At 42.0% G+C, this 21752-nt stretch overlaps 1 protein-coding gene across 2 annotated transcripts in view; it reads right to left on the bottom strand.

Moving 5' to 3' along the window:
• Positions 1–7720: 7720 nt before the first annotated feature.
• The window catches only part of CHST9 (carbohydrate sulfotransferase 9), a 125921-nt gene continuing 111889 nt past the window's right edge, over positions 7721–21752 (bottom strand). The window contains exon 3 of one of the 2 annotated variants that reach the window (XM_034762812.1): positions 7721–9240. In XM_034762812.1, coding sequence (XP_034618703.1) covers positions 8149–9240 — 1092 coding nt within the window. In that variant the 3' untranslated portion in view covers positions 7721–8148. The remainder of the gene's footprint in view (positions 9241–21752) is intronic. The other variant, XM_034762809.1, reaches the window with a different exon arrangement.

The raw sequence follows: 21752 nt of genomic DNA on the forward strand, positions 1-21752 counted from the left end.
TATCTTTCCCCATAGACTACGAATAGTCTGCTGGGTTTTTTAAAAGGGTTTGATTTTCTTCAGGTAAAAGCAGTGTCATTTTAACATCTAGAGTGTGCAGAGGTATTTCCTGGCAGTGGAAGTGAGGGTGTAGAGAGAACTCCAGAAGAGAGATGTATTGGATAAGATGAAGTCTGACATCACCTTGGGCATAAAATTAGGGTATGGCCTCAGAGTCACCTTGTCCCTATGAGCTATGGTATAGTGTGGTGTGGCCATGAGTGGGTGGAGTTCACTAGCCCTTCTTGTGGAATTGATGGCTATAAGGAAGGCTGCCTTTATAGGGCGATGCTCTAAAATACTTTCCTAAGAGGCTCAAAGAGAGAGCCTATGAGTTTGGTCAGTACGAGTTTAAATCCAAGGACAGAGGAGGCTCCTTTGTAGAAAGAATGGTTTTCAGAGACCTAAAAGCAGAGCATGTAGGCCCGTCTTTAATATGCCTCCGGTGGGCTGAAATGGCAGCTAAACACACCTTGAGGGAAGCTGAGGCTAGTCCTTGTGATTTCAGGTATAATAAGTAGGCCTGGATTGCAGGGACCCTGGCTTGAGATACGGTTAGGCTTTGTTTTTTTTTTTTGTTTAAACTGGCCCACATGGAGAACCAACTTCATTTTTATTTGTAGCACTTGAGAGTGGAGCTTTTCCTAGACTGCAATGGGATGATCTGGATTCCCTGTGAGCAGAAACAGTCTGCAGTTACCAGAATATCCCCCACAGTGCTAGATGGAATGTCTCTGGATTAGAATGTAAACTCCTCCCTTGCTGTGTACACAGGAGGTTTAGAGAGAGAGGCAGAGGGTAGGTGGTTCTCCAGACAGGTGTAGGAAGATCTAGGTACCACATTGACTGTGTCTGCCTTGATTTTTCTTATGGGCCCTGGGGGTCAGGGCCTGGGAGGTGATGGTATCCTTCTGGGCCCATTCTTGACCCATGTCCAAGAAACATCTGAGTTGTCTTTCTTGGATCTCCTATAACAATGTTATTTCTTTCCCTAACCATTTTCTCATCACTTCATTTCTTATTTTCTAAAGTCTCCGAACTCTCAGTAGTCCCCCCAGCTAGTTCATTTTCACAGTCAAAATCTTTTATTTGTTGGCTTTCATCAGACTTCAACATTCCGGCCCATATAGCAGTATCAGCACGATAACTGTTTCACACATACTGATTTGACTTTAGCCTTCCAGCTCTTACAGAGTGTTCTGAATGCAATAGTGGCTATTCTGATTCCTCTTTTTGTGTCATCTTCAATACTAGTCCTCCAAGGTGCACAATTTGTTGCACTTGTTCCAGTTCTTTGTCTCCAAGTTTGATCTTTACCTCTTTCTCTCATCTTCCAATTGCCAAGATTTTGTCTTATCTGTGCTGATCTTCAGTCCAAATTTTCTGCTTTCCCAATTTACCTTCTCATTTATTTTCTGTAAATCTTCCTTGGTCAACACTATGAGGTCAACACTATCTGTAAGTCTAAGTTCTGCAACATGATATCAAATGCCCGTTTAAAATCTATACAGTTGTTGTAAAACAGATTCAGTTGTGTTCTATGTTCTTCTCCAATATCTGTCTTATCACAAATAGCTGATCTACTGTACTTTGTCTGAATCCAGCCTGTTCCTCTGCAAGTGCTGCTTCTATACTTCTTCATTCTCCTCTGCAATGTCTTGGTGAATGCTTTTCCTGGCATGCTCAATAAGATGATTCCTCTTATCTTCTTTTTTATAGATTGGTACTATTATCACTTTCCCCCATTCGTTCAGCACTTGCTGCTGTTTGTAAAGCTGCACGGTTGTTGTCACTTCCTGGCACGTTTTTCTTTTTCAGACTTTCCATTGAGATCTTTACTACTTCTAAGAATTCCAGCATCTGCTCTCCCTTGTTTGTACTGGCAAGCTTCTCCAGGCCCGTTTCATTTACTGTGTTCTGCATGTTGTACAGCTCTTCAAAATACTCTTTCATCACTTCATTTCTTGTTTGTCCTCAATTATTTGCCCATGCTTGTATCTCACCACTGACATCTTCAACTCGTATGTCCCAGTCAGTTTTCTTATCATGCGATATAGCCCGTGCCATATTTGTCTTTGTGTATTCTTCTGCTTCATTACGTAGTTCACATAGCCAGTTGTTTCTGTCTCTCTGTATTTTCTCTTTCCAGTCAAACTGTTGAACTTAGCTCTTAGACTTATGTCTTCCTTTTTATTTCCTTCAGCTTCATGTGATTGTCACTCAATTGCAGCACTCCATCAGTATCCAATTTAGGTTCTTCATTTTGGCTTTGTAGCCCAGCCTCTCTCATAATCCCATTTTTTTACATTGTTCCATGTCTTTCAACATTCATTTCTTCTTTCACCAGAGATGTGATGTTTCTCTGCAAGGCTTCTTTGTATTCTTTCCGGATATCTGGCTCTTTCAATTTGTCCCTGTCATACATTTTATTTCTTGGCACATTTTCAATTGCTGGTAGCCAACTTCATAGATGTTAGCACTAATTGATGATCCAATTCAATATCGGCCACAAATGATCTGCACAACCACATTTGATTTCCATCTGCGATTCACAAATACAGAGTCTATCATTTTCTTCATTTGCCCATCAGGTGATATCCAAGCACACTTGCTCACAGCTTTCTTTGTTGAAGTAGTGTGTTCATTATCACCTGGTTGTTACTTAGGCTACTAAATTTCTGCCTTTCTCCTCTTGCATTTTCTTCACCCAGTCTGAATCTACCTATTGCTCCGGCACAGGAATTCCAGTCCTATCCTACTTTTGTATTAAAATCTCCCATCATCAATAACATGTCTTGTCTTGAAGCATCTTGTATTGCTTTCTGTAGATTGCTATAAAATTCATCATTTTTTTCCTTGGGCACTACTGTTCAGTACATATATTTTTATACGATTCAGATTTGATTCTAAATCTCACCTTCAATATATGAGGAGACATTAGGTTAAATACCATTAGAACCTGGCTTGCCTTCAGCTTTAGCACTAATGCAACTCCATCCTGGTGTCCACCATCTTCTCTTCCCAGTATCGATATCCTGTGTTCATTGAGGTAGCATTCTTATTTGCCTTCCCATCTAATTTCACATAAACCGCTGGTTTCCCACAAATATCTTTTCAACTTGTATATCATTACCGTAAGTGCTCCTGTCTGGTATAATGTTCTTACATTCCATGTTCCGGTAAATGTCTTATCCTTTGGGTTCATCATACAATTCCCTGTTCTGCATATTGTTGTGTTTGTTCTGTTCACATACTTTTTTCTGCACCTTGGTTTCTGAGCAGTGAATGTGGCTTTTGTTTGTGTGGGAAATGACCAAGCATGTACCTTACACCGAAGAGTGCTATGTACTACAAGCCAATGTCTCAACGGTCTCATGGACTGACGAGTATAAGGAATGACATATGGAAGGATACCATCAGGCCCAAGAGTATTATGTGAAATTGAATGTCTGTTCTGGTTGCTCCCTGAGTGTAGTCAGAGTTTGTTGCATCCCGAGTTATGTCTCTTCTGTGAGAAAAGCCCTGGCTTGGGTCAAGTGGAGAAGTGTGCTGATAAAAGAGATCCTCTGTGTGATATGAAGAGGAGCTTTCACCCTATTAATTAGGAGATCCAGTGATTAGAAGAGACTGCACATGTATTGAATTGCCCATGTCAAGTTCTGAGGAGACTTGGCTATTAGCAGCCAGTCATCAAAGTACAGGTAAACAAAGACACCTGGGTGTCTGGGTGAGCAACTGCCACAGCAAGATACTTGGTGAATACCTGAGGCATGGTGGATGGATCTAAACTGCAGGACTTTGAAGTGATAGTGCTTTGACCCTACACAGAACCTGAGATATTTGGTGCAAATCTTTTGATCAGCACATGAAAACAGGTGTCCCTCAAGTTGAGATTTTCTAATAGAAAGTTTATGCCTCTTTCTGTCTAAGGGGGTGATTGAGAGGCTGCAGCTCCCTGGACTTCTCCTGTGCGGCAGATACCACTGGGAAATTGGCCAGTGGCTGCTGGAATAAAAACTGTTGGCCCTTGCTAAATATCCTGATCTTCTGGCTACAGGAGGGAATGAGACAGGTGAAAGCCAGGTGTTCTTGGCTGAATTATGACAGCCACTTCTAAGGGACAGAGCCAGCCTCTCTGTAGTTTGAATCTAGAAAATGTCAAAGTGGATTACTTATGTATGGCCATTCTCCCCAAGAGTTCCTCCGGCTGCCTATGCTCACCAGGCAGGGAGATGGATGATGCTCCTATTTGAACTTTGGATAGGAAGCATCTATATTCTCCCTCAACAATGACTCATATGGGTCCTCAGGAGGGTTACCCTGTGCAGAGAGAAATTCTCTCAGTCAGAGCAGCACTGGCTGAGATAGTAGCCCCCTGCCCAGGATTGGTGCGATCCTCATCTGGAGCCCTTAGTGGAAGTGGAAGTGGAGTGAAGAGGTGATTCTGTGGTTTGATTGGTGAGGATGTTGGCACTGAAGCTGGTCTCCACACCAGCAATGGACCTGCCAGAGCACTGGACTATAGCCATCTGAGCCAGGTGAACCTGGAGCCTCATGTGTCTCTTTCCTTTCTGGTCCAGGGATTAAAGGCACTGCAGACTGCATAATAGGTGATGATGTGCAGTCTGTGGCAATTCACCCAGGCACAATAGGCTCTGGATGTGGGCATCAGACGGTAGTATAATAGCAGAACAAGAGACGCACCTCTTGAAATGCTTAGGAGGCTTGGGATGTGGCATAGCCCTAATGAAGGAACTAGGAAGTTCCCAGGTTAAGGGACTGCTAGAAGCTGGGAGTGGACAACAGGGGTTGGATCACTTGAGAATTGGCCACTGTCAGAAGACAGGACACGGGACTAGATGGAGCATTGGTCTGACCCAGTATGGGTGGTCTTATGTTCTTATGAAAAAAGGAGGGAAATTTCAGGATTAGTTAAATACTTGCACTAAACTAAGGAAGTACAAAAGAGGGGCTGAGAAGGTTCTATTCACTAAAGACATGAGTAGGGTGAGTTCTGTTAGCTCTCTTTGGTAGCGGTCCGGGAACTGATGTAGTTGGGGGTACATTCCCTTATAGAGAGTAGTACACTGAGGTCATCCTCACAGGAGCGCACTTGTGTGCCCCCAATGGACACAATCTTTTGAGGCATTCTGCAGCCAGGGTGCCAAATCCTAAAAGGAGGAATAGTCAGAGGCCCTTGAAGAAAGGCCAGCAATTACATCTGGGGGAAAAGAATTCAACAGACAATCCCTGATCCCTGAAACACTTAAGCACATACATGACTTTACTCACATGTACAGTTCCATCGGCTTACTGGATTCATAGTAGCAACCACCAAAAACATTGGGAGGAGGTGGGGGAAGAAGAGGAAAAAAAAATCAGTGGAGTGATTTTTGCCCATAAGTTGGCTCCAAAGATGTACCAAGTACTCTCCTCCAAAAGACCCACCATGTCCTACATTTATACAATAAAGTATATGTCCGTATTGTGCATGCATCTAGGTGTGTGCACCCAATGCTGCCATGTTTCCCTGTGCACACATGCCTAGAATACTGTGTACCTCTGTGTCCTCCTAGAACTAAATGTTCCCTCTCCCCAGTGTCCTCACTCTACATTTTTCTCCCACTCTCTTCTCTCTCCCCCCAACCTTTGCATACAGTCTCCTCAATACAGGCTGCCTGTTCCCTTCCTAGCTGTATTTTCCTCCTCCTCACTGGGAGGAGAGCTGAAAGGTGTCCTCTTCCTCCTTCCATATGCTCCAGTCATGTGAGAAGTGGACTCTTCTTTCCCCTTACTACAAGTGCAGCTAGCAGGGGGGAAGGTAGGCTCTACCCTCTAATGGCTCAGTGTGGAACTTCTCTGCCTTCAGCTTTGAGTGATGCTCTTACCTGTGCTCATCAGCTGTTCGACAGTTCTACTGGCGAGGGAACCAGCTGTGGGCAGCAGCACTTTTGGGGTTGGAACTGGCCTCCCCTCTCCTCTGCCACAGGCTGAAAGTTGAGAGTAGAAAAAGGCATTGAGGTCCCCCTATTCCTCAGAGTATGTATGTGGTGGGTGAATAGCTCGCCTACCTCCTCACCTCAGCGACTGCCTTTGGCAAGATCAGGGCCATACAGTCATTTGGCACAAGGAACCTGGGAAGCAGTAAATCTGATAGTGAAGAAGGGGGAGTCACTTACTTATGACAGTTTCCTGTAGAATGGTCTTCTCATTCTACAAGTCCTCATATTCTGAGACTGGAAGCAATTGTTCAAAACTAGAAAAAATGTAGGGTTTTCTTCCCCTTCTGAGACATTCTGAGCAGCTATTCCATAATGCTTCAGAAGAAACTGTCTGCATCAGGGATGATAGTGTCACAGTTTCAGAATAACTGCACCTTTAACCCCACCTCCGTGATCTGCTCAGATCCCAGGCCTTTACCTCTCTCTGGGCAGAGACCCATGTCCCACTCCCTTCTGACCTGAGGTTTTAGCCTGCAGTCCCCCTGGCACTTCACTGTGATTATCCCAAGCAAGTCTGACAAATGTCCAACCCCTGCTTTTTAGTTTCTCTCTCAGAACAATTAGAGTGTTTTTACCAATGACCACGTAGCACGTAGGTTTACTCACGGATAAAAATGAAAACACACAAAACAAAACCAGAATCTAAATGCTTTACCAGTAACTCCCCATCTGTCCTATGGAGACCCTGGCAGGTCCCAGTCTTTCCAACCCTTCAGCAGGGTTGGGTGCTCCCTTGAACAAAAGGCCATGTCCATTTACTGAATCAAAAAGGCAACCCCCGAGTCTGTTATACCTCCAAAAAGCTTTGTGTCTCAGCCTCCTAAAACCAGGTAAAACCAGTCATTTCCCCTTTCCCACAGGAAGCCCAAGCCTCAAAGGGCTGGGTAGCTCCATAACCAGCCTTGGGATTTTGCATTAATCATCCCCCCAGTGATTTTAGTTCCTCGTGGAGCTTGACAACTCTCCCCAACCAGCCAGCGTACAATCCCTGGCTCACAGAGATATAGATAATAGTTATAAAGTTAAATAGAATAGTCTCAAGATATACCTGGCTTCATTCTATCTCACAGACAGGGCATTCCACCCTCTTGCCCCCAGGTTCCACTCCTTTATAACCAGGATGATGGGATTTTGTACTCAAATTCCATAAATCTGCCTCAGCGATTACAGTAGCCATTTCCCTTCCTGTCACTTCAGAATGCTGCATCCTCCATCTTTCTGAGGTTTGCTGCTTGATGGCCAAAACTCAGCAAAGGAGAGAAAAGGTAACAGAACACAGAGCACTACCAATGGCATTCTGCTGGAAGTGTCTGTTGCAATAGAGCAATTCCTACTGAACTGTGATCATGATTACCAATGTCCTGAAATAATGGGTCCATATCTCACGTGCAACAGTTAGCAGGAGGCCTGGCTGGAGGATTTACCATTGTCTGTGGAGGTGGATAATAGCCATTGCACTGATGTTACTTCCACAGAAACCTCTGCAGATGTTCCACAGCCTCCACCCTATGATTCTGCCCAGACACTGAAGATGGCCACTAAGTTCAGGATTTGGCTCATAGTGTACATCACATGATGGATTTCTATTTAAAAATTAAAATGCCAAAAGGGTGGGTAGGTGACAAATGGGTACATCACTGCAACTGATAACGCTACATATGTCTTACAGAATTAGCCAATGATTTTTATTAATATGCCACAGACAGCAAAAAATATACATTCAAAACACTCGACACATTATTCCTATATAGACACACACACACACAAATCCATGCTATTTTGAATGTTTTTCAACCATTACAAGAACATTCGCTGAGCTAATGAAACAGCTGGCTGGATTACTGCTTCCACAATATAATCCATACTCAAAAGCAGCCTTTTTTAGACCTTTTAGTGCAAATTAGATAGTTTATAGATCTCTTTTGTGCGTTGCTCCTATAATTTTGTGTCAATTGGTGTCACTTTCATTTATAAAATCTCAACTAAGTCAAGACAGTTACACTTAGCAGTTATATTTCTTCCACTCAGAGCTGTATGGTAATATTACAGTTGCTGGTTTGAGGCCAAAATCGTTAAATGTCTGATAGAATTTTAAAATCATTCAGAGCTATACAATAGGCATTGTATAATTAAACATTAAATAATCCAAGTAATAAAAATCATAGGTCAGCTGTCTCTCTGTATCTGACAGCTCCTTTAAGTACTGTCTCACTACTTCCATATTTGTTCTTTCATCGGAGGAATGTCTGTCTTTGAAATTAGGAAACTTCAGCTCTGCTGGAGCACCTATCAATTGCAAAAAGTAATTGGCATCTTCCTCTAGAGTTTCGAATTTTCCTATGAAATCATAGTTGATGAGGCAGGGATAGCAGAGTCTACTAATCTGCTCCCAGTGTATATCCATTCCTACTGGGCGCTGGGAATCTAACAAATACCGGACAAATTCTTTGAACTTCACGCCTGATCCGGTTTTCAGTGCCTCTTCATGTGCATTAAGTCTATATTTCTTAATAATTGCCTTTCCAAACACTGGGTGGTAGTAGCTGTTTGGATGTTCAAATTTATCCCTGAATGCAGACACCAATCTTTCCATGGGGTCACGTACAAATATGGTCTTGGTGTAGGTATTTAAACGTGTCTGTATCCCTTTTAAGTCATAACTGTCCAATTTCTTTAGATGCTTTCCGTAGTGCACGGCATCATGGCTAATACTGTATGCCGAAGAGGCAAGTCCATTGAGCACCATCAGAATCCTTTTCCAGTTGGAACAGCCTGCTTTAGGCACTTCACAGTATAAGATTTTGTGTCTATCCTCCACGTATATTCTGGATACCATACGCACTAGATGGGTTCTGAGCTGGTTCTCACCATTGTATTTTTTACAGAAGTCATAAAGAAAATATCTGCGTTTTTCTTGAGCTTCATCTATGTTTTTCCATCTGTCATCTTTGATTAAACTTTTATTTAAAGGGCGCATCACTGGTGATAAATTCACTTGTTGTTTTAGAAAGGCTTTAGTCATCTTCTGCTGTTCAGATAATCGGCTCACCAAGGAGCTGGCTATCTCACCAAGAGGACTGGCTTTCTCCTGTGAATGTCTGCCCATGATTACAGTTGTCTGTCGCTTGTTGTGGTTAGCAGCAGCACTCTGATTTTTTGGTGCTGTGGCAAGCTCCTCTGGGTGCGGGAGCTTGGAATCCTGTAAACATTAAAAGAATGAAAATTTAAGGCATATTTCACCATTCACTTAAAGCATTATTATTGTGGCAAAAGCGGTAGAGGTATGAAAAATACATTTTGTGCTAGCAGCTCTATTTGAGATGGGGAAGGAAACTCACAGAATAGGTTTACAGCCACTCTTAGATACATCTAATTTAATTATGAGTTGGGTTAACTGATGAGAGCAATATATGCTTTTAAACTGAGCTTGTTAACACCAGATCCTCTTAACCACATGGGCTCCAGTAAGTCAATCGAAATGAGTATCTTTTTGAGATTCAGAACAGCTGTACATAGGGAGGTTGAGGCACCTGCCCAGCCCTGCTGGCTTTAACCATTAGGCCCCTTTCTGGTGTTAGCAATGTTGAGAGCCCTAGTGTAGACAAGCTTATAGTCACTGAAGCCACTTTAAACATTGGGTTTATTAGAGCTGCCCAGAGCAAGACTCGTCAGCACAGTGCTTAAAACGGTGTTAGCAGGTGGTGGGCTGACTACACAAGGGTACCTGAAGTTCCAAACACTGTTGGAATGGAACTCAGTGTAGCAGTGGTGACAAATGTTTAGAACATTTCCTAGCACAGACAGGATTTAAGTGGCTGTGAGCAGTGATTCAGTGAAAGCTTAGGCAGATACTCTGAAAGGATTAGTGCAGCGGTTTCCAAACATTATGCCTGAATTTTCAGCTTTGTTGCTTCCCACGACCGCAGACAGCAGAAAGTGTGTCAATACAAAATGGCATCTTCCACACTGTGTGAATGGTGATACCACAGTGAATGGTGGTGAAACAATGGAATTTCTCAATAGAAGAGAACCACAACCATTGTGGAATATAGTGTTCTCTCAGAATACAGATAAAGTAAATGCTTTTGGTCACAGTGGAAAAGTCTGTAATTTAAAAGATGCAGTTCTGTACTGGAAATAGGGAAACACACCTAGCATGAGGTGCAGGTAGATGAATCTATGTAACTAGTATTAAAGTTATGCAGTGATGCTAAAATAACTGGATACTGTGGGGTTACAAAACCCTTAACCAACCTCTGGGAGAATTTTATTTGATAAAACACAGAAACAACATAAAAATATGGTGCTTTTGGTGAAAGGAGTGTCCCCACTAAGGCAGTGAGGGGACTAACATCTTGGGGGAGAGGGTATCTCCAATGGGGAGCATGGTTATTGACGTTCTTGCTCATGCTTTTGCCTAAGATAGAGTCTGACTGACTAACAGTACCCGATGATTTCAGTGTTTTTCAAAACTCAATAAAGAGAGAAATCAAGAGGTGTAATGGTATCTCTTGACTCCTCGTATTTGATCAGCAGCTGAGGGGCTAATGCTTTGGAAGAGGAACAAAGGAATTTGGATCATTTGGACTATATATACATATACAAAAATATGTTTGACAGCAAATTTGAATACCCTTAGATAAAGTATAAGAGTTTTAAGTAGTATGATGGAAAATCATATAGGGAAACTTTTTACAACTGGAGAACTGGCTTGTTTCCATCAAATCAAGAGAAAGGATAGACTTCCTGAGGTGACTATAACCTTGCTATGGACTCTCTTCAGTTCTGACTCAAGAAACTCAAGAAACAGTTCTGACTCCCCATTTCGGTCCCAGAACCAAGATCAAAGTTATTCTTGAGGACACTCAAAGGAGCTACAAGAAGAGGACAGGATTTCAACCTGGTTACCTCAGAAATTGAGAACACAAATGTAGGGACCAATGCTGAAGCGTTTGTGACAGGAGTGAATACTCCATTGGAGCAGGATGGGCTGAGCCATTCAGAGGAGCCTCAGGTAACACTTCACAAGAACAACTTACACGCAGCAGGAGTCACTTGAAAGTGGTCCCCTCTTAGTAAGCTGAGAAGAAGAAAAAGGCTCCAAACAGATATGGCGGTGAACAAAGACGTGGGGGAAAATGATGACATTGGAAGTTCTGAGAACAAGAAAAGTATTGTGTAGATATGTAAGCTTTTTTTTAATGCTTTTTTAATTTGATTTTCTTTTCCTGTTGTGTTCCATAGTGGATTATATTGTAGAGGTCAATAAATACTACTGTAAGCATCACAAATAATGAGTGGTTGCAGTGTTTGTTGCTATAAACTCAGGGTAGTCAATAGGCCGACCATTGGCCAAATCTGGACTGCCAGATGCTTTTGAAAGGACCCCAAAATCTTTTTATTTATTTATTGTAATTATTGTCATTTATTTTTTATTATTTTCTCTGGAGTCTGGACCTTGACTATACCTGGGCCAAGAAATTTGGACCTTGACAAAAAATAATTGACTCTCCCTGCTATAAACTAGACTTAAGAATGGGAATTGAGGGTGGGTGATTTTTAAAGGCACAAATGGCAGTTAAGCATCTAATTCCCAAGAAACTCTCCCCTGGAACTCACAGAAGAGATTAACAACCTCTGCATGTGTGATAAATGAAGGGGGGGGATAGCTCCCTTTTATGAACACCCAGCCAGACACTAAGCTATAAAGTCCCTCTTGGTCGCTGTTCTCTGTTTGCTTTACATGTAAAGGGTTAACAAAGTCCTCCAGGTGAAAAAAAGGGCACCTGACCAAAAGAGCCAATGGGAAGGCTAGAACTTTTTAAAATTGGGAAAGAAGCTTTCCCTTTGTGTCTGTGATTGTTCTCCAGAGAATGGAGACACAGAGCAGCAATGCTGTAAGCAGCTTTAAGCCAGGTATGATCATAAGGCATCAGATCATACCTAAAACTACTTATCTGGAACTCCCAAATGTGTAAGTAGATTAGGAATGTTTAAAAAGACACAATGAGGGTTATTTCTGTTTATTTCTTATGGCTAATGGACTCCTCTGTGCTAACCCCAGATGCTTTTGTTTGCTTGTAACCTTTAAGCTGAACCCCCAAGAAAGCTATTTTGGGTGCTTAATTTTTGGAATTGCTCTTCTAAAATCTAGCAAAAGCCTAAATTCCAGATGTATTTTTTTCCTTTTTGTTTTTAATAAAATTTACCTTTTTTAAGACCAGGATTGGATTTTTGGTGTCCTAAGAGGTTTGTGCATGTTGTTTATTAGCTGGTAGCAACAGCTAATTTCCTTTGTTTTCTTTCTCAGCTCTTCCCCAGGGGGTGGGGGTGAAAGGGCTTGAGGGTACCCCACAGGGAGGAATTCCCAAGTGTGCCTTCCTGTGTTCAAGGGTTTTTTTTGCATTTGGGTGGTGGCAGTGTTTACCAAGCCAGGTCAGAGAAAAGCTGTAACCTTGGGAGTTTAATACAAGCCTGGAGTGGCCAGTATTAATTTTTAAAATTCTTGTGGGCCCCCACCTTCTGTACTCAAAGTGCCAGAGTGGGGATTCAGCCTTGACAGCATGTATACATAATTGAGTAATGAGCTGGGTTAATTGGTGAGAACAATAGATGCTTTTCAATTGGATGAACTGTACTTAAGAGGGAAGTTACATCAAATGTTTTTTTTTTAATTGCAAAATAGTAATATACATGAAAGAGCTTCATGCCACACGTGCTCCTCTTACCCTCTTCTCCCCTACCCTGTCCCTCTCATCTCCCTTCCCTTTTCTTTTCATGTAGCTTATCCCCATCTAACTAAACCTATCTTTAAAAAAATTGTGAAACTAACACAAAATTTGCAGCCATTACACTGTTCGCTCTACATATGTGTTATACTCCTTCATCCACAATATGCCTGTCTTGTCTATTTCGATTGTAAGCTCTTTGGGGCAGGGACCATTCACTACTCTGTGTTTGTACAGCACCTAGCACAATAGGGTCCCCTTTTGGTTTGCCCTTAGGTACTACTGTAGTATACATGATTAATAATAATACGATAATATTACACATGCAACACTGGCAAATCTAGTTATTGTAAAAAGAACAGGAGTACTTGTGGCACCTTAGAGACTAACAAATTTGCCACAAGTACTCCTGTTCTTTTTGCGGATACAGACTAACACGGCTGCTACTCTGAAACCTGTCATCTAGTTATTGTGGCTCTCATGGGGCTGGGAGCATTGACTGAATGACAGTCCAGCCACATGCTCTTAAAGAACTTCTATGTTTTTGGGGCAGAGTTAGATCCATGTGAAATGGGATAGTGTTTGTGTGAGAAACCATTAGCTAGCTGGAGGTTAGAAAACTGCCACTTTCTGGAGTTCTGGGAGTTGCAAGTTTTGCTACTGCTTTTTTTGTTTGATATTCATTTGTTTACAATGCAACAACAGGAACTATGTACATATTCCAAATAAAAGTAGATTGGGAAAGAATAGTCTAAGTTTTTGTCCACCCATTTCTCTGTCAGGAAGGAAATAATTCATTCCTGGAGTGAAAATCTTTCCTGGACTCTTTGAATTTTTTCAAAAGCAACCAGTGATTTTGAGTGCTTAAATTTTTGGGTGCCCAGACACTCGCCTCAAAAATGTGAGCACCCGCCACAGAAAATGCTGAGCGCCCACCCTCGGCAGATCATGCTCCGTCAGTGTGTCTTGAATTGGGCACCCAAAATGTGAGCGACCTCAAATCACTGGCCACTGTTGACAATCTTGGCCATTATTTGCATTTATAAAACACAAGCCTTTGGGTGCAATTATAGTTTTTTAAAACGTTACTTTAAAAACCTGCCAACAATAGTCAGCAAGCAGATAATCCCCAGATTAGTCACTAGCTACAATGTTTTTGGAAGTCTGGTATCTCCCTACAGACATGAGAGCTACTGCTTCACTGTTCCTGGATGTCAAAAAGAACGTGGACTCTAATAGAATGTGAAAAGAAATGAGTTCCAAAATCAGTGTGGAGAGCAGAGAGTCTATTGTCGAGATGTTTTGACAACTTGTGCTACAGGTTGTGTGCAACTCATCTGACAATTACAGTTAACTGAAGTGTTGCCTCCTAAGCCAGTAGCTGCGCAGTCTCTCTCATTACTCACGTGTGTTATTTGACGCATTTGAAAGGAAGTTGTGGAGTGGCCATGTGTCTGATTTCTGTGGTAATGCAGAACAGTAGATCTAACTAAACCTTGTTTCCCTTTCGCTAACCAGACAAAGAGAGAGATTTTAAAAATAGCTATACTAAATACAAAGGGAAGGAATTTAACATAGTCACAGTAAGGTATTTGGCTACCTGCCATTCAGTGAATGTGCTGAACAAAAGGAATTTTGGGGTGGCTGGATTGGTGCATGTAGTTTTTCCTCATCTTTTTATTCTTTTAAATACCCCACTCCTCACTCATTGACAAAATGGTTTCTCCTTACTGTAGTACCAATAAGCTGCAAAGAGCCACATTCATGCACATGATGCTGTCCTTCCTCTCAGTGCCTTCACAAACCACTGGGTGGAATGGTTAAAATCCATCCAATTATGTGATGTGGTAGTTATAGAATACACTAGGAGGATCCCATCTCAACTGTTCTCAATTGTAGCATCCTGCCATGCAAAAAATATAATGATGTCTTGGGAAGGGTGAAATTCCAGGGCCTGATTTTCAAAAATGTAATGATCTGTAACACAGACACCATTGTGCCTCAAACATTTTAGTGCTGGATCTTGATCTATTAACAGGAATAGTAAAATTAAGAGCCCAACAGACAGAGTGAATCTGAGTTTGTGAAAGATAGAGGGGGAAAGAAACTGTTGTGTAGTGTTCTTCTGCACTGCTAAATAACTACAATTCTGAGGTCAATAAAGTGGTTTTTTGGTTGTCAAAATCTAGCAACAGTATCATGTCATACACCAGGGGTCGGCAACCTTTCAGAAGTGGTGTGCCGAGTCTTCATTTATTCACTTTAATTTAAGGTTTCGCGTGCCGGTAATACATTTTAATGTTTTTTAGAAGGTCTCTCTCTATAAGTCTATATTATATAACTAAATTATTGTTGTATGCAAAGTAAACGAGGTTTTCAAAATGTTTAAGAATCTTCATTTAAAATTAAATTAAAATGCTGATCTTACGCTGCCAGCCTGCTCAGCTCGCTGCCAGCCTGGGGTTCTGTTCACCTAGGCTGGCAGCGGGCTGAGCGGGGCCTGCGGCCAGGACGCCGGCTGGCAAGGGGCTGGCAGCCGAGACCCCAGATCTGGGGGGGGGTGTTCAGGGGTCAGGGCAGAGGGCTGGGTGTGTGTGGGGGGGTTCAAGGGTCAAGGCAGAGGGCTGGGGGTGTGTGGGGGGTGTAAGACAGAAGGCTGGGTGTGGGGGGGTTCAGGGGTCAGTGCAGAGGGCCGGGGGTGTGTGGGGGTACAGGGCAGAAGACTGGGTGTGGGAGGGGAGTTCAGGGGTCAGGGCAGAGGGCTGGGGTGCTCAGCTCATGGGGGTGCTCCCAGCCCCCTGCCCTGAGCGGCTCATGGCAGGGGACTGGAAGGGATATGCCCTGTTCCACCCCCTTCCCCAAGGCTCCATCCCTACCTCTTCTCTGCCTCCTCTATGGAGCAGCGAGCACGCTGCCACTGGTCCCCCTCCCCCTCGCAAGGGCCATCAGCTGATCAGCGGCTGGGAGAGGGAGGGGGAGGAGGAGGGGCAGGAAAGCACCATGCTGGGAGAAGAGGTGGGGGAGGGGGGAAGCTTGGCTGCCGCAGGACCAAGCTTTTGCCTCCTGCCTCCGCAGGGGAGAGCGGTGGGCAGCGGCGGCGGGGGTGGGGGGCTGAGTGGGGGGGGCAGGACCATGGCAGGCAGCAGCTTGCCAGTCAAAATCGGCTTGTGTGCCATGTTTGGCATGCGTGCCATAGGTTGCTGACCCCGTCACACACCATCACATTCTCCTCCTCAAATGTTCTTTCAACATCAGCTTGAGCTGACTGCATGAGTAACCTGGGAGTAAATTTTACTGTACATCTGTGGTACCTGCATCTGATTATCATAGGGTAGAGTTAGCCCATATCTCTGGCCAAGAGAATGGGACAATCTACTGGTGCTATATCTCTGAACTGCCAGTAAGTCTGTTCTGCATGTACTTAATCTGTTATTTTTGTGCATCCAACATTACATTGCACCACTTATGATCAGAGTTGGCTAGAAAACATCTCTCAAAATGAAACTGATAAAAATCAGAAAGTATCGAAAATTTGTTTGCATTTTCTGATCAGCTCTATTTCTAAGGAGGCTTGTGTTCACCAAGCTCAAGACTCCTGCAGAGTTGTACCAGGGACTTAGAAAAAAGAAATCAAATTAGGTAGTGCATATTCCTAGAAGTGTAGTTATTACAGAGAAAAAAATCAGTGACACGATAGAAGTAGGAGCTACAGTATAATGTGAGGTTGGAAAACTAACAGATGGAGCTAATATATGCTTCCAATGTGGGGCAGAGAGGGGACTGGTTAGGTCACTGAGTTATTGCACACTCTTCTATGCCTGGGTTCTAAACCTGATGTAGGTCACAGGTAAAAATTAGTTTGGTAGTCTTTTCCCAGTATTCATTGATTTAAATCATGAAATGACCGCATAATTTGGCACAATTAGACGTCTCTCCTCAGAAAAGGCTCAGGACTGTGATAGCCGGGGTCAGAATTAAGATGCATTAGCAGCGGTATGTGGAGGGCTTGCATAGCACCTGCCTCCAACATATCAGACTGAAGCCACTGCTTTTATAGACACGTAGAAATAAGTTCTATAAGCCTACTAAGAGTAGTGGCTATTCACAGTCTTTTGGCACCAGGACAATATTTGCTAAGAATAACTGGCAATGGTTAGAGAACAATTATTACAACAGACCCAATAAATAAATATACACATTCCTCATATAGAAATTCTGCAGTCTAGCGTTAGTGAGCTTAAACAAATCCCTATAACAGCTCTTGAAAAAGACTGACTAACCTACAAAGAGTTGGTCACAGATGTAAGGTAAAAGATTGCTACTCTTTGGTATCTTATTAACTTCACTTACTTACAGTTTATTAAGGGTAAGTCTCTGACAATACTCATTTAAAAAAGCACAGGATGAAAACTACTGGCTCGTGCATTCTATATATAAATCAAAGGCTGCACTGACAGGAAGGGGAACTGGTGGTACTCTTCTCTCAAGGTTTCAGAGTAGCAGCTGTGTTAGTCTGTATCCGCAAAAAGAACAGGAGTACTTGTGGCACCTTAGAGACTAACAAATTTATTTGAGCATAAGCTTTCGTGGGCTACAAAAGCTTATGCTCAAACAAATTTGTTAGTCTCTAAGGTGCCACAAGTACTCCTGTTCTTCTCTCAAGCTTCACCAAGCCCACCCATGTCCTGACACCTTCCCTAGTCATGTCCCTGGTCAGCCCTTCCCTTCTGTCCTCTTCTCATCCCCTCTGGTTATACCTCTCAGTCATTTGTTAGTGAGGCTCTCCTTCTGCCAGTCTTTCCTGGAATCCTAATTTTTCCAAAAACTCTGCTTACAAATTCAAAGGGGAATAGCCACCAATGTACCAAATTGTGTTTTAGAGAGGAAAATTTTTGTTTCACATTTCTGTGGACAGACGCCAAGTGGAAGGGACTTGAAATAGGATGCTGCGCCTTTCTTGTCTAGGTCACTTTTTCTAACCTGGCACAGGGATGCGTTGTGGAAATACTCTTCCCATTCGACAGCTACCAGGGGTCTGTATAAAATGAGCTAGTGGTTTCAATCCAGAGGGAGGAAAGATGGTTTGTGGTTAAGACTGGTACTCAAGAGATCTGGGTTTAATTCCCACCTTTGCCGCAGCTATAAAATGGGATGATACCATCTACCTCACAGCAGTGTTGTATTCTTAGTACAGCACTCAGATATACAGTTGCAGTAAGGAGATAAGAATATAGGAGCTGGGTGGCAATATCACAGAATCCTCCATTATAATATATATTAATTGGTATCTTTGTTGGCACTCCTCGGCAGAAGCACCAGCATCAATGAATCAACATGTGAAATCTCCTCTCTCATCTCTAGGGGTTGTCCTCTAGATCAGAGATGAGGCATCTAGTCTAAGTAAATTTGTTCTCTTGTTGCTTGGACTGTTTCTATTCTGTAAATGGAAGAGGGCTTAAATGAATACTAAGTAATACCAAATTCCCGTTCAAAAAGATTTTTCAAAGATGTATTTGGGGCGTGGGTCGCAGACACCTTTGCACAGTTACAAGGGAAGGTAGTCTGAATTTTCTATAACTTTAGCATGGTAATTCAGATGCTGGAACCCCCGTTGGTATCTGTTTCAGGTTCCTGAGAAAAACCAAGCAGAGCAGCCACAAAACGGGCATGGGGGTGAAGAGTAGCTAGTTGTTTGATATATTTATTTAAAACACTGATAAGGTTTCCCGATACTTCCCATGATAAGATCCCGTTTGCAGTTGCTTGTAACTTCACCAGACTAACCATTTGGGCTGATACTTTCCATGCTAGGTGTGTGCCTCCGGGTGAATGTTGAATAATTTCAACCAAAACTGTTCAGACGCTTCTGAGAACAAGGTTAAAATACACTGTTTTGCCCAGGTTAAAAAATTCTAGCAATCTTGTGTTGGAAAAGCTCTAGCACCCCCATGCTTTGGAGCAGGGACTTGAAATTTGGCAAGGAGGTGCTCTTTGGGTCAAGGATGCACATTTTGCTATCTCTGTGAAAATCCACCCAAAATTGACCAAATTATAAGCCTCTGAAAAACTGCAGTTTGCATATGCTCAAAGGAAACTTGCTAGAGTTTAACAGCTAAATTCCACAAAGATTCCATCCACTATAGCATGCACCTGCCTGGAGCTGAGAAGGTGGTCACTAACTTTGTTTTCATTTTCTTGGTGCCCAACTTCAGACCCTGGGGTCTGATTTGCAGATGTGCTGGGCACTCACAGCTGCGATTGAAGTCAATGGGAGCTGCACTTTGAATGCATAAAATGCTATATAATGAAAAGCACTCTGAAAACTTAGATCCCAGGCATCTCAAATTGGGCACCCAGAATTAGTGGATACTTTGGACTTCAATTACTCTGTACTTCAGTTCCCCATTTTACAGAGGTGAAGATAAATTCATTTGTGAAGCACTCAGTTTCCATAGTGACAAGCACCATAAAAAAAAAAAACCCATGAGGAAATTAATAACTCTGTCTTCAGAGCCGGGTTTGAACAGAGTGCAGTAAATAAGGTATGGGAGCACACCTTAAACAATGAGTAGAAAACAAAATAATGAATAGCTGCTTATTAAATGAGCACCATCTGTTCTGTGCATTGAATGAGGTAGGGATACTATGGAAACAATAGTATGCGATCATGTAATTAAAGACTTTATCATAATGCATTTGCAAAAGCAAGCCAAATTAAGGTTGCCGGAGCAACCTTAATTCTGGCATTTCCTAAATGACTGCTTGACTTTGCATCCTTAATTTCTTTTTAACATAGTTTTTGTGTGTGTAATATCATCATATTTGGCCTGCTAAACCCAAGGTTGTGAGTTCAATCCTTGAGGGGGCCATTTAGGGAACTGGGGTAAAAATCTGTCTGGGGATTGGGCCTGCTTTGAGTAGGGGGTTGGACTAGATGACCTCCTGAGGTCCCTTCCAACCCTGATACTCTATAAAATCTATATATTGTCAAAATACAATGTAGGAAATACAATTCTGACTAAGTCTGTTACAAGTGGTTCAGAACTATTTCTGTAACATTTGTATTACTCGACCAGAATTTTCTGATATCAGGATGCTGCCAACTAATAGGAAGTGATATTTCTGACAAATGTCACAATTTTACAAAAACCCCCAGATATTTCAGTATCTGCAATATTCTGCCTTGTATTTCTCTATGCTCATTATCTGAAATACAGATACTGGCTCACATCAAACCTGATCCACTAATCCAATACAACCAGCAAGCTTTTGCATATGATCACTATATGTCAAATTACCATCGTGATTCTCACACCACCAGCATACATCACTATCCAGTAAACCACATCTGAATCAGTGCAAAAGAGTCCCATCAGTTCTGTGTATGATTTTAGCTTGTTGCATTTTCATTTCAGTCTCACTAGTAGGTCAATATATTTGACCAGCGTTGTTTATCAAACTTGCATTCCTATCTCTATACAAGGCTAAAATCCATAAGCAGAGGAAAGTAGCCTAAGCAACATCAAATGAAATTTTGACACCAGATAAGAGGATGATTTGAGTTTCATTATGGAAGAGACTATAGAGATGACTCTAGTGCTCTAGGCAAGCAAAAATATTTGTATGTATACAATGCAGTAGTTGGCATACAGCGCACACCCCTATTATATGTATATAAGGACCTTAGATCTTAGGAAAGCATACGTTTTTAGGCAATCTTGAGTCAGGAAGTTTAGTATGTTACACATTAATCTTTTATTTGAGCTAAACAGATGAGATTAATATGTAATCTCTCTTTTTTCTGTGTAGATAATTTTACTTGCCTTTGTGCTTTAAGCTATGGATGGCTCCCATTTGTTGATAAATGTATTTCTGGAAGTCATTTACTCTCAGGTACACTGTACTTAGGGTTAAGAAATAACCTTTACAATACTGGTCATATTAGGAAAAATAAAAACAAACAAACCCCAAAACAAAAATAAGTGTTGTCTCTTTGTCTTACATGTTCATAACTCAAAGCAGGCAGGTATTTTTTCATCCCATTTTACTTTAAAAGCAGCTTACTATTTTTCACAGACACACTTTAACCCATCTAGTATTTTAGAAAAACACTGGATAATAATTCAGTATATAACAACATTTCATAACGGTATCAATATCAGTTAAATTTAAAAACAGAGCCTAATTTCTAAATATTAACCTCTTAACAATACATCCAAGCCCCAGATTTTGGCACTCAGACAGGCTCTTCTCTGTCTAAATTGACAATAAATGCACCTAAGTGATGTTCTGAATGTCCAGGTGTGGGATTTGGATGTCCTATTAGGTCGCCTGTGTTTAAAAACTGGGCCCATAATGTATAAAGTATGGTGAAACAGCCTATTTGTAGCCATGTGGGATTTGAATAAGGTCCTAAATCACCTTCATCAGTCTTTCTTAGAGCATATTTTAGGCTGTGAACATTAGGGCAACAAAAAAGCAAAAGTATATAAAATGGGGGGAAGGGAGAAGCTCTTCTGAGAAGAGAGGCACATAATGTAATGCAACAGCTCTATGAACACAGCAATATTTTCCACATTAGTTGAGGATGTGGTAAGTTCCACAGGGATCTTTTCCTGATAAACTGAGACCATTCCATTCTTATCTGCAGGTAAACACACTTATCTATCTGCAGAAACAAGACATTCTGTTCTTTTAGAAATAGCACTAAGAGGTTCAAATGAAGAATATTGATATAAATTCAGCAATGACAAATTCCACTCCCCCCAATTGCTTTGAAAGAGAGTAAGTTCTCTAGAGGTCTCAAAGCATATACATTTTCTGTCAATCACACTTTGTGTTTCAGTAAAGTTGGAGGACTTTATCTTTAAATAACAAAAAATGTAAAAAAAGAAAAATAAGATTGTATGGGAACCCAGGCTAGGGTTACCATATTTTGTGCCTCCGAAAGGAGGACACTCCACGGGGCCCCGGCCCCGCCCCC

Source organism: Trachemys scripta, chromosome 2 (genome assembly GCF_013100865.1).
Source record: "Trachemys scripta elegans isolate TJP31775 chromosome 2, CAS_Tse_1.0, whole genome shotgun sequence".
NCBI classification, from domain to species: Eukaryota; Metazoa; Chordata; order Testudines; family Emydidae; genus Trachemys; species Trachemys scripta.